Source organism: Anolis carolinensis, chromosome 6 (genome assembly GCF_035594765.1).
Source record: "Anolis carolinensis isolate JA03-04 chromosome 6, rAnoCar3.1.pri, whole genome shotgun sequence".
In the NCBI taxonomy this organism is placed as follows: domain Eukaryota; kingdom Metazoa; phylum Chordata; class Lepidosauria; order Squamata; family Dactyloidae; genus Anolis; species Anolis carolinensis.
Window position 1 is genome coordinate 10,316,798 of NC_085846.1, and position 13,886 is coordinate 10,330,683.

A 13,886-nucleotide genomic window follows, 5' to 3' on the forward strand; every position below is an offset into this window, starting at 1 on the left:
GTATTTCATATAGTTATTCAAGACTTTGTTGCTTCCTTTGAAAAAGAAAATTAGAAATAAAGATTATCCCATGTTTTTAATATTGCATTGTTTTTAGTGGAGTCTCTTTTTAGAGAGATAAAGTGGGAGATAATTAATAATAACACACATGAATTCTGGTCCACACTTTCTATATCAGTGTTGGATCGTATATTTATAGAAGGCTCAAGCAATTTTTATGTATTCTGTATTCAGACTTTTTTTTGATATATTTTAGTGCAATGCAGATAGAAAATGTGTCTTAATCTGAAATATAAACCTGATTTTACTGTTATTTCAGAGTGTTTACTCAGAACTACCAACACATCCTGGCCTTAATTTTTGCCATAAAGGAAATCAATGAAAATTCCCTCATCTTACCCAACATCACATTGGGCTTCTCCATTTACAACAGTAATTTTCTTTCCAATTTGGCATATCTTGCATCAATGGAACTACTTTCTACCTGGGGCAAATTTGTCCCGAACTACAAATGTGACACCCAGGACAACCCAGCAGCTGTCATTGGAGGACCTACTTCTAACGTTTGTCTTTTCATGGCAGATATCTTGAGCGCCTATAAATTTACACAGGTAAGCTTACCCACAGAATAGGATTTCAAGGAGAATTCGATATCTACAGACCCTGAATTATTCTTTTTTGTTAACTTTTCCCTAAGCAATCTAGGAAAAATATTGCTTCAATGTGAGTTAAGATATTTTAATTTTATTTGGTACAAACGAGTGGACTATAACATAACCACTTTTCCTCATGAGGAAGTTTAGAAGATAACAAAGGTGACTTTTATGAAACATATATTTTAACAATTTAACAAAAAAAGAGATTAAAAAATTCAAATGTAATTGCCCTCGTCAACTACTTGTTTCCATCCCCTTTCCACTATTTTCCCCCTCCTGTTCACCCCCCTCTCTTCAGGAACAGTGATACATTTCCTTTATCATTCATACTGTTTGTTGCATCATAAGGATAGTCTGGTTTAATATCTTATATTTTCTGTTGCCCTTAGTCTTGACAATATTTTCCCCATTTCCCTTCCCATTTTCCCCTGGCGAATCCATAAGTATATTTATTTGTCCTATCCATGCTGAACTCTCGAAGCATATAGTCTGCTAAATATTCATACCATTTTTATATATCCCATTTTTTAAAGTTCTTTTCATCCCAGGGTGACTGTAGCTTAGCTTGGGCTGCAGCTGGCATATATTTAGTCATCTCGCCCCAATCTTTATTGCTGTTTTTCCCTTCCAGTTTCAGGGTAAAAAACTGTTTTTTATTCAAGTCTATTGTTGCTTTAATAATTCCTCTATTTCCCCCTTTATTTTTCTATAGAATTCTTGTACTTTGGCACAGCCCCACCACATATAAATAAATGTTCCATTTTCCCCACATTCATGCAAACCAATTTTAGATGTTCTTTTTGTAATATGTGCTATTTGCTTGGGGGTTCTATACCATTTTGTCAGTATTTTCAGATGTATTTCTTTGATCTTGAAATGTTTAAGGTTTTTACTGAATTTGTCCATAGTTCTAGGTCCTTCTGATTACAGTTTATTTCCTCTTTCCATACTTCTCACAGGGTGGGTTTCAAATTGGTTACCTATTAGTTTGTTATATATGAATCCCATAATAACTTACATTTTCTCAGTTTTCCATTGTAATATTTGATCTAAATCTGAGTTGAGTTGAGATATCCAGATGTCTTTCATTCTACAATTCTTTCTATGCTTGGATAACATTACTGTTACCTATGGGTTTTTTGGTGTGAACCAAATAACTTAATGCTGGAACATGCAGCGGTAGCTAGTGGATTATATATAAATGAGGCAGTTGATCTGATGCAGTTCTAATATGAAAATATGAAAGTTTAGATTGAAATCAATGGTTCACCGATATGGAAAGTACTTGTCTCACAGTAGGAAGTTTCAGGTAAGGTTATAATTTCTTTCCTTAAGTCACTTGTATTATTTTTCTGAACTTTGGTCATCTGCAGACCAGAAATGTAAAAAGCATAGTGCTGTGAGGCATAAACGATATTGATGTGTCCTTTCAGTAGCCAACATGATTCGGCAACAATATTGAGTTCATAACACCTCATCGTTCCATCGTATTGTTCACACATCACCTTCTAACTTTCTGACATAGCATCTCTGGTGTCAGTTGAAATCAAAGATAGAGTGGGTGTTCTCTACCTGTCACTTAGATCCTAGATTACATCTTTGACCTGTTCCATGTAGATTAGGGATGGGCAAACTACAGCATCATACGTTGCATGGTGAATTGATGAACATTCAAATCTATACATGGGATGAGATGGATATTTATGGAACCTTACAGCTCAGTTTCCACTGGATCCCTTAAGTAATGCATCAGACCTCTTCCAAGTATGAGTCCTTACATAATCTAAATGGGCCTTTATAGTGGAATCTGAGAAGTGGTCCCATAAAGGTCCACCTCCCTTGGATAACATAATTGGGTCCCATAAAGGTCCACCTCCCTTGGATAATAATTGGGTCCCATAAAGGTCCACCTCCCTTGGATATCATAATTGGGTCCCATAAAGGTCCACCTCCCTTGGATAACATAATTGGGTCCCATAAAGGTCCACCTCCCTTGGATATCATAATTGGGACCCATAAAGGTCCACCTCCCTTGGATATCATAATTGGGTCCCATAAAGGTCCACCTCTCTTGGATAACATAACTGGGTGATGAGTTTTATCAAGATGCTGCCCCCCCCCCACCATACCTATCTTTTCTTCTACTATACATCAGGTAAACCAATTTCTGGAAATGACAATCACCAGGATGAAGTCTGTCAAGGTGAAAAGCCTGCCAATGTTCAGAAATTCCCTGTATGTGATATATCCTGAAAGGGATAATTTCCTCATTCCCTAGAGTTATTTACTCCTTTTGAAAGGATAGTTCTTTAGCTTTTGATTGTCATTTGAAGTTCAGGTTAGCCTTGTTGACCAGATTTATCATCAGCTATGACCATTATTAGGAAGAGATAGCCTAGTCACAGAATTTGCCTCCAAGTTAGTTTACAATGATGGATTTCATATTGAGCTGCTCTTGAAGATGGCCCAGAAGATTTAGCTAATGCAGAATGTGAAGACCAGCATTTTAACCGAGATAATCTCATGGATGTTCAATCACTATTTAAGGTACCAAGACTTACAAAGTCCAGTCAAGTCCAATAGCATTCCTTTCAGACCTTAGAATTACAAACTGTATTTTAAAAGAGAAATGTTAAAATATTTTTCTGTAATTATTTCCTTGCTATAATCTACTGTTTTTTTCTCTGCTTTTGATTCCTTTTTCAATGATTTTATTATTTCAATAATATGTTGTGGTTTTAACAGTACTAATACACTACCTGATACAGTCATGTCATTCACTCATTAATTTAAAATTAACTAGTAGATGTAATGTGCTAATATGATTACCTCCTTATCTCTCACCCCAAAGATCACATATGGCTCTGCTCCACTAATGGATAACAAAAAGGAAGCTGTTTTCTTTCACCACATGCTCCCAAATAGGACCCATCAATACATTGGGATTCTCAATTTAATTTTGTATTTCCAGTGGAAGTGGATTGGGGTGATGTATTTCAATAACGAAGTGGGGGAAAGATTTGTACATGAAGTGCTCCCTATTTTCATGCAAAAAGGTATCTGCTTTGACTTCATAGAAGCACCAACTGAAATAAACTTTTTCAGTGAATTTGAAACAATAAGAAAGAAAGTTATTGAAACATCATACCTTATTGGGAAAAGCACTGCTAATGCAGTAATCCTACATGGAGAAGTTCAGACAATTCTACCTTTGAGAATATGGATAGAAATTCCATTTTACTTTGATTTACCAAAAATAAATAAAGTCTGGATAATGACAGCGGAAATAGATTTTGCATCGCTCCCAATTCAAAGAAACTGGGACCAGAGCTTCATCAATGGGGCTTTATCAATTTCACGTCTCCCAAAAAAGGTTTCAGGATTCCATGAATTTCTGCAGAACAGGAAACTAGACACCGATCAAGAGGATGGCTTTATCGGGGACTTCTGGCAACAGGCATTCATGTGTTCTTTTCCCGGGCTCAATTTAGACGAGTCCCCTGAAAATATCTGCACTGAGGAGAACAAGCTGGAGACTCTTCCTATGTCTGTTTTTGAAATGCGTATGAACAGCCATAGCTACAGTATCTACAATGCTGTTTATGCTGTCGCACATGCTTTGCATGACATGGATTTATCCAAGTTCAAACACAGAGTAACTAGAATCAAAGATCTTCAAAAAATGCAGTCATGGCAGGTAATGTTGGTAGCAAAATATAACAGAAGAATACAACTTATTTGCATGTGCACCCCCTCTCCAATTTTCTGGTGTCTACTGTCTAGGTCAGGGGTCCCCAAACTAAGGCCCAGGGGCCGGATGCGGCCCTCCAAGGTCCTTTACCTGGCCCCCGCCCTCAGTTTTATAATATTTTTATATCAGTTTTAATAATATAATATATTGTATATACATATAATATTGATAATAATCTTATGTTATACAATATAATACTAATAGTAATACCATATAATAATATTAATTGTATGTTATATATTACATATTATATAATAGTATAGTGGTATAGTTCAATATAGTAATATATAATACTAATATTGTGCTATGCTAATAATATAATATATTGTATGTACATACAGCTGCTCTGAGTCCCCTTCGGGGTGAGAAGCATGGGATATAAATGTAGTAAATAAATGTAGTAAATAAATAAATGATTTTAGAATTAGCCTCGCCCAAAATCTGAAATGACTTGAAGACACACAACAACAACAATCCTAATTAACTAGACTATCTTATTGGCCAGTAGCAGGCCCACACTTTCCATTAAAATCCTGATAGGTTTATGTTGGTTAAAATTGTTTTCATTTTTAAATATTGTATTGTTCTTTCATTGCTGTTGTTGTTTTGCACTACAAATAAGACATATGCAGTGTGCATAGGAATTTGGTCTTATTTTTTTTCAAATGATAATTCGGCCCCTCAACAGTCTAAAGGATTGTGGACCGGACCTCTGCTTTAAAAGTTTGAGGACCCTGGTCTAGGTGCTTGAACTGAGTCGCCTTCCTTTTACTGTGATTTCATAGCTACTTCAATTCACATTAAAACTAGAATATACTGAATTAATTTGATAATATCTTATTATTGTACATTGGTGTTATACTTCATGTAAATTTAGTCGATGCATACACATTTCTGTAAAAGTATATGATATGCTATATATGATATGATCACCTCCACTTCATTTGTATTTCATTTTATCTATTTTTGTCAAATTATCAGTGCAAGTGGATAAGTGTCTGTCTGTCTGTCTTTGCATTTCTCTGTATATTTCTCTTTAGTGGAGAATAGGTGCATATTGATAACAAACTGCCTCTGTACAAATCTTGCCAGGAAAACTGCCTTGCCTTGGGTTTGTCATAGGAAGTGGGCAACACACAGCAACAAAACTTGATGCCTTTGGTGTATTTTTCCAGTTTTTGTGCCCTTTTTATTTAGCCTTCTCTTATCCGGGATAAGCCCTGGTGGCGCAATGGGTTAAACCCTTGTGCTGGCAGGACTGCTGACCAACAGGTCGATGGTTCGAATCTGATGAGAGCACGGATGAGCTCCCTCTGTCAGCTCCAGCTCCCCATGCAGAGACATGAGAGAAGCCTCCCACAAGGATGGTAAAACATCAAACATCGGGTGTCCCTTGGTCAACATCCTTGTAGATGGCTAATTCTCTCACACCAGAAGTGACTTGCAGTTTCTCAAATTGCTCCTGACACGGAAAAAAAATCCAGGACAAATTTATGGAGTTCCTGCAACCCTGCTCCATATACAGTAGAGTCTCACTTATCCAACATAAACGGGCCGGCAGAATGTTGGATAAGCGAATATGTTGGATAATAAGGAGGGATTAAGGAAAAGCCTATTAAACATCAAATTAGGTTATGATTTTACAAATTAAGCACCAACAACATCATGTTATACAACAAATTTGACAGAAAAAGTAGTGCAAAACGCAGTAGTGTTATGTTGTAATTACTGTATTCACGAATTTAGCACCAAAATGTCATGATGTATTGAAAATATTGACTACAAAAATACGTTGGATAATCCAGAATGTTGGATAAGCAAGTGTTGGATAAGTGAGACTCTACTGTAATAGTTTTTCCACCTCAATTTTGATAGTGTTGACTATCTGTATTGCCTTGGTTTATTTCAACCTCTCCCAATAGTGTGTAGCATACACCATACAAAATACTCCTGGTGATTTCTGAGTACTAGATAGTACATTGGAAAGATTGCTTCTCATTGCTTATAGCCCATGTTTCCATTTTGAGTATACGGGCCTTCATGTTGCCTGTTAACTAATGGAGAGGACCCCAACCTTTACTGTCAATGAAGCCAGTAGATATCTCACCTCCCCTATGGCATACTTCATAAATCTAGAAGTATCCTACCCATCCAATTAACCATCCAAGGACCTTGACCCTAGTACGATGTCAAGCTGTACTTGAAGATCGATATCGGAAGACCCTTTATCCAGAGAGACTTTGTCCCTGTGACTCTGGACACATAGAAACAACTGAACATATGTTCCTCCAGTGCCTTTTTACAGAGACATTGAAACTAGACTCATCTCACCACTGCTATATGAACACCCAGGATGCTCAGGACAATTTTACATCATCCTGTTGCTTTCAGATACCAACTCTGTTACAACTTATAATGTTCTATGTGGCAGTGCTTAAAATTCATTGGGTGGTGTCTAGTGCCATAAATTAGCATACTAATTTATCTGAAAATTGTAACTGTAGATATATTTAATACTCACATCTCTTAGTCTCCTAGATCTGTGTGTAACTGTACCCTCCTTCCTTATGTTCCCTCATATTCCCTGAATGCTCCTACCACTCTTTCCAAATGATCCTCCCTTTTCATTTCATTCTAGACTGTTTTTTAAAAATTATTATGATTTAATGAGTATTTTATATTTTAGCTTTTTAATATACCTCTGTACCTTAGCTTTCAGTCTAGATTTTAATAATTGGATCTATTATGCTTGTATGAGATTGTACCCCACTCTCCTTATGCTGGTCTATGACCATAATAAAGAAAAGTTTAATTTGAACTAATTGAGAACCCATGAGCTTCATAAGGTTTTCTTAGGCAAGGTAGACTGATATTTTTTTATTTTTCCTTCTTCTGAAATATAGCCTACAATGCCAGGTATTCATTGGAATTTTCCCATCCAATAATAATAATAAATAAAACATTATTTGTATCCCATACCGTCTCCCAGAGGGGACTTGGAGCAGCTTACAACACAATAAAAACCGTAAACAATAATTATTAAAATAAACAACAAAATTAAATTAAAATTAAATAAACAAAAAAGCAACACAAAATAATATAAAAATAAAAAAACATATTAAAATGACACAACAACCATCATTCATAAGTGAAAATAAACAGTGGTGATGTTATATAAAGCAATTAAAACCTCCCAGCCACTGGTCTGGTTAAAAAGTGAAAATCCAATTAAAACTTAGTCCCATTTCAGTCCTCTGGCTGTTAGATATTGCATTAGCCAATGTCAAGGGCCTGTTTCAAAAGCCAGATTTCAATTTCTCCCAAAAAGTTGAAAGCATTGAAGCTTGCCTAATCTCCCTGGGGACGGTGTTCCAGAGCCGGGGGGCCACAACCGAGAAGGCCCTCTCCCTTGTGCCCACCAACCATGCTTGTGACAGAGGTAGAACTGTGAGTAGGGCCTCCCTGGTGGATTTTAATGCTTGAACAAGTTCATTAGGAAAGATGCGGTCACGTAAATAGACTGGACCCGAACCATTAAGGGTTTCCCCGGTGGCGAAGTGTGTTAAAGCACTGAGCCGCTGAACTTGCAGACCGAAAGGTCCCAGATTCAAATCCTGGGAGCGGAGTGAGCACTTGTTGTTGCTCCAGCTTCTGCCAACATAGCAGTTCGAAAACATGCCAATGTGAGTACATCAATAGGTACCGCTCCGGCGGGAAGGTAACGGAGCTCCATGCAGTCATGCAGGCCACATGACCTTGGAGGTGTCTACGTACAATGCTGGCTCTTCAGCTTAGAAATGGAGATAAGCATCAACCCCCAGAGTCAGACATGACTGGACTTAATGTCAGGGGAAACCTTTACCTTACCTAAGTACAGTAGAGTTTCACTTATCCAACATAAACGGGCCGGCAGAATGTTGGATAAGCGAATATGTTGGATAATAAGGAGGCATTAAGAAAAAGCCTATTAAACATCAAAATAGGTTATGATTTTACAAATTAAGCACCAAAACATCATGTTATACAACAAATTTTACAGAAAAAGTAGTTCAATACACAGTAATGCTATGTAGTAATTACTGTATTTACGAATTTAGCACCAAAATATAATGATGTATTGAAAACATTGACTACAAAAATTTGTTGGATAATCCAGAACATTGGATAAGCGAGTGTTGGATAAGTGAGACTCTACTGTAATAACTTGCACTTTGAATTGGGCCCAGAAACATATAGGCAGCCAGTGGAGCTGCTTTAATAGGGGGTGGTATGTTCCCTATAATTAGCTCCAGTCAACAACCTGGGTGCAACTCTTTGCACCAGCTGCAGTTTCTGAGCCGTCTTCAAAGGCGTAGAGTGTGTTGCAGTAATCCATTCAAGATGTAACTAAGTCATGGACCGCCATGCCTAAATCTGGCTTTTCGAGGTACAGGCATAGCTCTATCCAGGGCTACCCTGTTTTGCTTCCAAGATTATAAGATGGGGGAGGCTTTTTCAGCTCATAAATAAGGGCTGAAGAACTCTTCTTATCTTCGAGTATATACCGTACTATCTTATGTTGTTTATTTGGATAGTGAGCATAATTTGTAACTGCATTTTCTCCTCTCAATTTAGCTTCATCGCTTCCTAAAAAGTGTTATCTTTAATAACACAGTTGGAGAAGAGATTTCCTTTAATAAAAATGGTGAATTAGCAGCTGGGTTTGATATCATCAATTGGATCACATTCCCCAACGAGACCTTTAACAGAGTGAAAGTGGGAAGGATAGATCCACAGTCTCTACCAACCGTTGAGTTCACTGTTCATGAGGATGCCATTGTATGGCCCAGCTGGTTCAATCAGGTAGGGTGTGAATATATTCCATTGTTTGATCACCACCACCCCCCAAAGTATTTACAGAATCTCAGTGTTAGATACTCATATCATAAACACTTCATTTTGGTAGGAAAATTATCAGGCAACATTCAAACCAGAGAGTGCTCTTCATGAGCTGCAAATCCTTCTTTCATTATTTTCCTCCACTGAAAAGGTCCTCTCTCCTGTTTCCACCAAGCATATTTGTGAAGGTGGTGGGACCAAAAATTGTAGACTTTTTTGCAGATATCGGGATCCAGGCAGTCTCAGTCGGGTAGATATGGTTTCTCCAATAATCTAGATGTATGCTGTGTAGACTTTTCTACATCACAACCAATACTTTGAATTGTGGAGCTCACAGACCTAGGAGAGTTACTCTTTGTCCCAACTGAAATTTCTGAACTCTCTTTAAAGTCAACTCCTCATGGAGTGTGGTATAGCCATCCAAATGAGATGTAACTGTGGATGGATCAGGTTCCTTCAGCAATGGGTGGAGTTGGCCCTATCGTGTTTAAGTGTGCTAATCCACACTTGGAATCTGCATAAACCTTTCCCTCCATGTTCAAGGCTAAGGCCACACAAGTTGTTTATCTGTTTACCTTCAGAGTAAACTCAACCACCACAAGATATATCCTATTTGTTTAACTTTTAACTGACAATTAGCACCTCTGTCTTGTCAGGACTGATCCTCAGTTGGTTTGCCCCCATTAGTCCATTACAGATCCTAGATAAAAATTTAGAATTGAAACAGATTTCATAGAATTGGATGGGAGGGAGAACCAGAGCTGAGGTTCATCACCATGAAATATTTTCCTTTGTTTGTTGGTAGGCACAACCTGTTTCTCTGTGTAATGATAACTGTTATCCCGGTTACAGTAAAATAAAGAAGGAAGGGAAGCCATTTTGCTGCTATGATTGTATTCCATGTCCAGAAGGAAAGATTTCAGTCCAGAAGGGTAAGAGTGATCATCCCTTCTTTCCTTTCTTCTTTCCTTCCCTTTTGCCTTTCCATCTTTTAACTTCACGTGGACCATGTTTCAACTTTCTGGAATTCTTCATATTCTACATGTATAAAGAAATGCCTTCTTTCAAGAAGAAGACTGTCATTTTAGTTTCGTGTAGGAATAGTGTAAAATATATTGAAGTACTAATTGCAAAGTCAGAATGATAAGGCTAGTTTCAGAGGATGATGAAACTAGAGAGCAATGTCTGACGTCTGATGCAACCATGACGCAATGATGGGACACCATGGATGATTGGTCAGATCTAGTATAAAAATGGGATAGCTAGTAGAATGACTGTGGATGAGTGTTTATGCTGGTGTTGCTGATGCTTGTTATGGACGAAGAAGATGACAGATCTATATGGGAGAAATGCTGTGACGATTGCTGAGAGGAGGACTGAAGGGACTTATTTTGTACAGAGCTTTGCTTGTTATGTATTGCTGAAACTGCAAGGTGAAAACCTTCCAGATTGTGGAAAGAAACCTCTGCTCTCCTTGTCTGTGTTTGCTGTTCTAATTGAGTTACTAGGCTATCTAGAGAACTTCCATCACTCATAGATTGAGCACAACATTCCTAACATCTCCTTATTCAGACACCAAGTACGTTGTGAACTCTTCTTCCAGGCCTAAAGCACTCATTGGAGCAGTGGCTCAATAGGGAGCTCTTCTCCCACTCCTCTCCAGCCCAACAAGCACTTAGAGTTGGGCTTGAGTGGAGGCAATAATGTGCTTGACGAGTAGAAGAAGAGAAGGCTCCTTTTGGATCAGAAGTATCACATCATGGCCTGAAGCAATGGATGAGATTCAATTGCTGCCTTGAGTTTCTTATTCAGGATAAATTCATGGAGTTTCTGCAACCTTGCTCCAAATAATAGATTTTCCACCTCAATTTTGATAGTATTGCCCATCTCTCTTGTCCTGCTTTATTTCAACCTCTCTCAATAATGTGTAGCATAGGCCATACAAAATGTTGCCTTGAGCATCATCTTCTAGTCGTTATTCCATCTAACAGACATACGGTGTGCAAAGGTTGGCTTCATAGGCTTTACCATGATCTTTCAAATCATGTTCTGATTTTTGTTCTCTTAAGTGATGTTGCCACATATATCAATGTTTTCTTTTCCCCAGATGTGGATGACTGCTTTCAATGTCCAGGAGATCATTATCCAAACAAGTTTAAGGATTTCTGCATCCCCAAATCTCTAACTTTCCTCACTTTTGAAGATGCTCTGGGAACAGGTTTGGCCAGCTCTGCTCTTCTCCTTTTTTGTGTGACTGCTGGAGTGCTTGGGATCTTCATCAAACACCGGGACACTCCCATTGTCAAGGCCAATAATCAGAATCTCACCTATACTCTTCTCATCTCCCTCCTGCTCTCCTTCCTTTGTGCTCTGCTGTTCATTGGAAAGCCACAGAAGATGACCTGTCTCTTTCGTCAGACAGCTTTTGGCATCATCTTCTCGGTGGCTGTTTCTTCTGTGTTGGCAAAAACTATCACTGTGATTCTTGCTTTCCAAGCCACCAAGCCCGAATCCACATTGAGGAAATGGATGGGGAAAAGAACAGCCACCGCCATTATTCTCTTCTGCTTCCTCATTCAAGCTACAATTTGTACAGTATGGTTGACTACCTTTCCTCCATTTCCAGATTTTGATGTAAACTCAATGGCTGAAGAAGTCATTCTAGAATGTAACGAAGGTTCTGTTTTCATGTTTTATTGCCTCCTGGGTTTTATGGGTTTCCTGTCTATTTGCAGCTTCACTGCAGCTTTCTTTGCCAGGAAGTTGCCTGACAGTTTCAATGAAGCCAAGTTCATCACCTTTAGCATGTTGGTCTTCTGCAGTGTGTGGATTTCCTTTGTGCCAACGTACTTAAGCACCAAGGGAAAAAACATGGTGGCCGTGGAGATCTTCTCAATTTTGGCTTCCAGCACCGGGTTACTAGGTTTTATATTTTTCCCCAAATGCTATATCATTGTTCTGAGACCTGAAATGAATAGAAAAGAACAATTAATAAAAAGAAGACATTAATCAAATTTTCTGTTAGCCCTTTTGTCACTGTTTGTCTTTTCTTTGGGATTCGATTCTTAAGGTAGAAAGAACTATCTTCATTATAGATGATATTTTGGTACAGAAGCACAATATATGATAAACCCTCATAATTTCAACAATGGGATGGATATCTGTTGTAGTTTGTATTCAGCTAATTAGAATACAAAATGCCAGTATTATAATGTGGAATGGAATTTGGAGTGCAAAAATAAAAAAGAGATTGACTGAAGAGGTTTACATTCTTTGTAAACCCTTGTCACTTCACATACACTATCGATATTCTAGAGAATTCAAGGCTTTTTCATGCCATGTTCCAATTTCTCTCATGTTCTGAGAGACCAAGGCAATTCTGAACCATAGCTTCCAGCCAGTGAGGTAACTACTTCTGTTTATTCTGGATGGGATTTGCAGACCTCTTCAGTTAGTGTCTCATTCATTTATATTTATGGTTTTTACAGGCATGAGATAAACTCAGAGAACTATTAATGTTTTGAGATTTTGTTGAGATTCCTCAATCATACAAGTCCAAAATCATTGTATGTATTAGTTCTGTATGATGCACACATACACCATTCCACATATGGGATGCTTAATACACTGGCACAACATTTTCAGGTTCTTTCAACAATTTGATTGGATTTACAATTTTTCTATGGTGCTCAAGCACAGTCTATCTTGGAAACATTTGTGTACTGATTATAGGGGTTTAAATATCATATGCACCACCAAGAAATATCCCTTACCCCTGATACAAGACATGTTATCACACCTATCCCAAGGAAAAAACTTTACAAAATTAAACTTAAAGGAGGTATACTACAGAATCGGAATTAAGGCTGGAGATGAATGGGAAACAGCCTTTAATTGTCTTCTGGGATCATATCAGTACCAGGTAATGCCATTTGTCTTGGTTGGAACCCCCAGGGTTATCATGCAGTTCATCAATGAAATACTACATCTGTATCTTTATAAGGGAGATTTAGTCTATCTTGATGACATATTATTTTTTTAGCGTCATTAGAAGAACACAAAATTTGACCAGGCAGGTATTAACAAACTTACAGGAAGCACAGCTCTATGTCAAGTTGTCCAAATGTGAGTTCCATAGAGAAGAACTAGACTACCTGAGGTTCCACATTTCTAAGAATGGTGTAGGCATGGATCCTAGTAAAGTGCAGGATCTTTTGGCATGGGAGGCTCCCCATACAAGAAAAAAGCTCCAAAGGTTCCTGGGTTTTGCACATTTCTATAGGGAATTTATTAAGGATTTTGCTAAAATCACCCTATCACTCACAAATCTGTTAAAGACCAAGGGGCAAGAGGAAACTAAAAGAATAAAAAACCCAGGAGCCAAGTTGAAATGGACTCCTGAGTGCCAACAGGCTTTTGAGCAACAAAGAAAAAGGTTTGCATGTCAGCTTATTTTAGGACAATTTAGCACATTCCTGGCCAGACCAGCCTTTCATTGTGATGCTTTCGAAGCAGCCTATGAGCTGTTTTGTTGCAAAAGAACCTCAGGAGGGAAAGTTTTCAGACAAAGACAGACGTTGGCATGTGTGGGAGAAAGAATA

At 37.9% G+C, this 13,886-nt stretch overlaps 1 protein-coding gene across 1 annotated transcript; it reads left to right on the plus strand.

Moving 5' to 3' along the window:
- Positions 1–467: 467 nt before the first annotated feature.
- LOC100560589 (vomeronasal type-2 receptor 26-like) lies at positions 468–13,462 on the plus strand. The gene is made up of 3 exons (XM_062957079.1): positions 468–611; positions 4,030–4,219; positions 11,393–13,462. The coding sequence occupies exons 1-3, from the start codon at positions 468–470 to the stop codon at positions 12,292–12,294; spliced, it is 1,236 nt and encodes a 411-aa protein (XP_062813149.1). The 3' UTR covers positions 12,295–13,462.
- Positions 13,463–13,886: the final 424 nt, after the last annotated feature.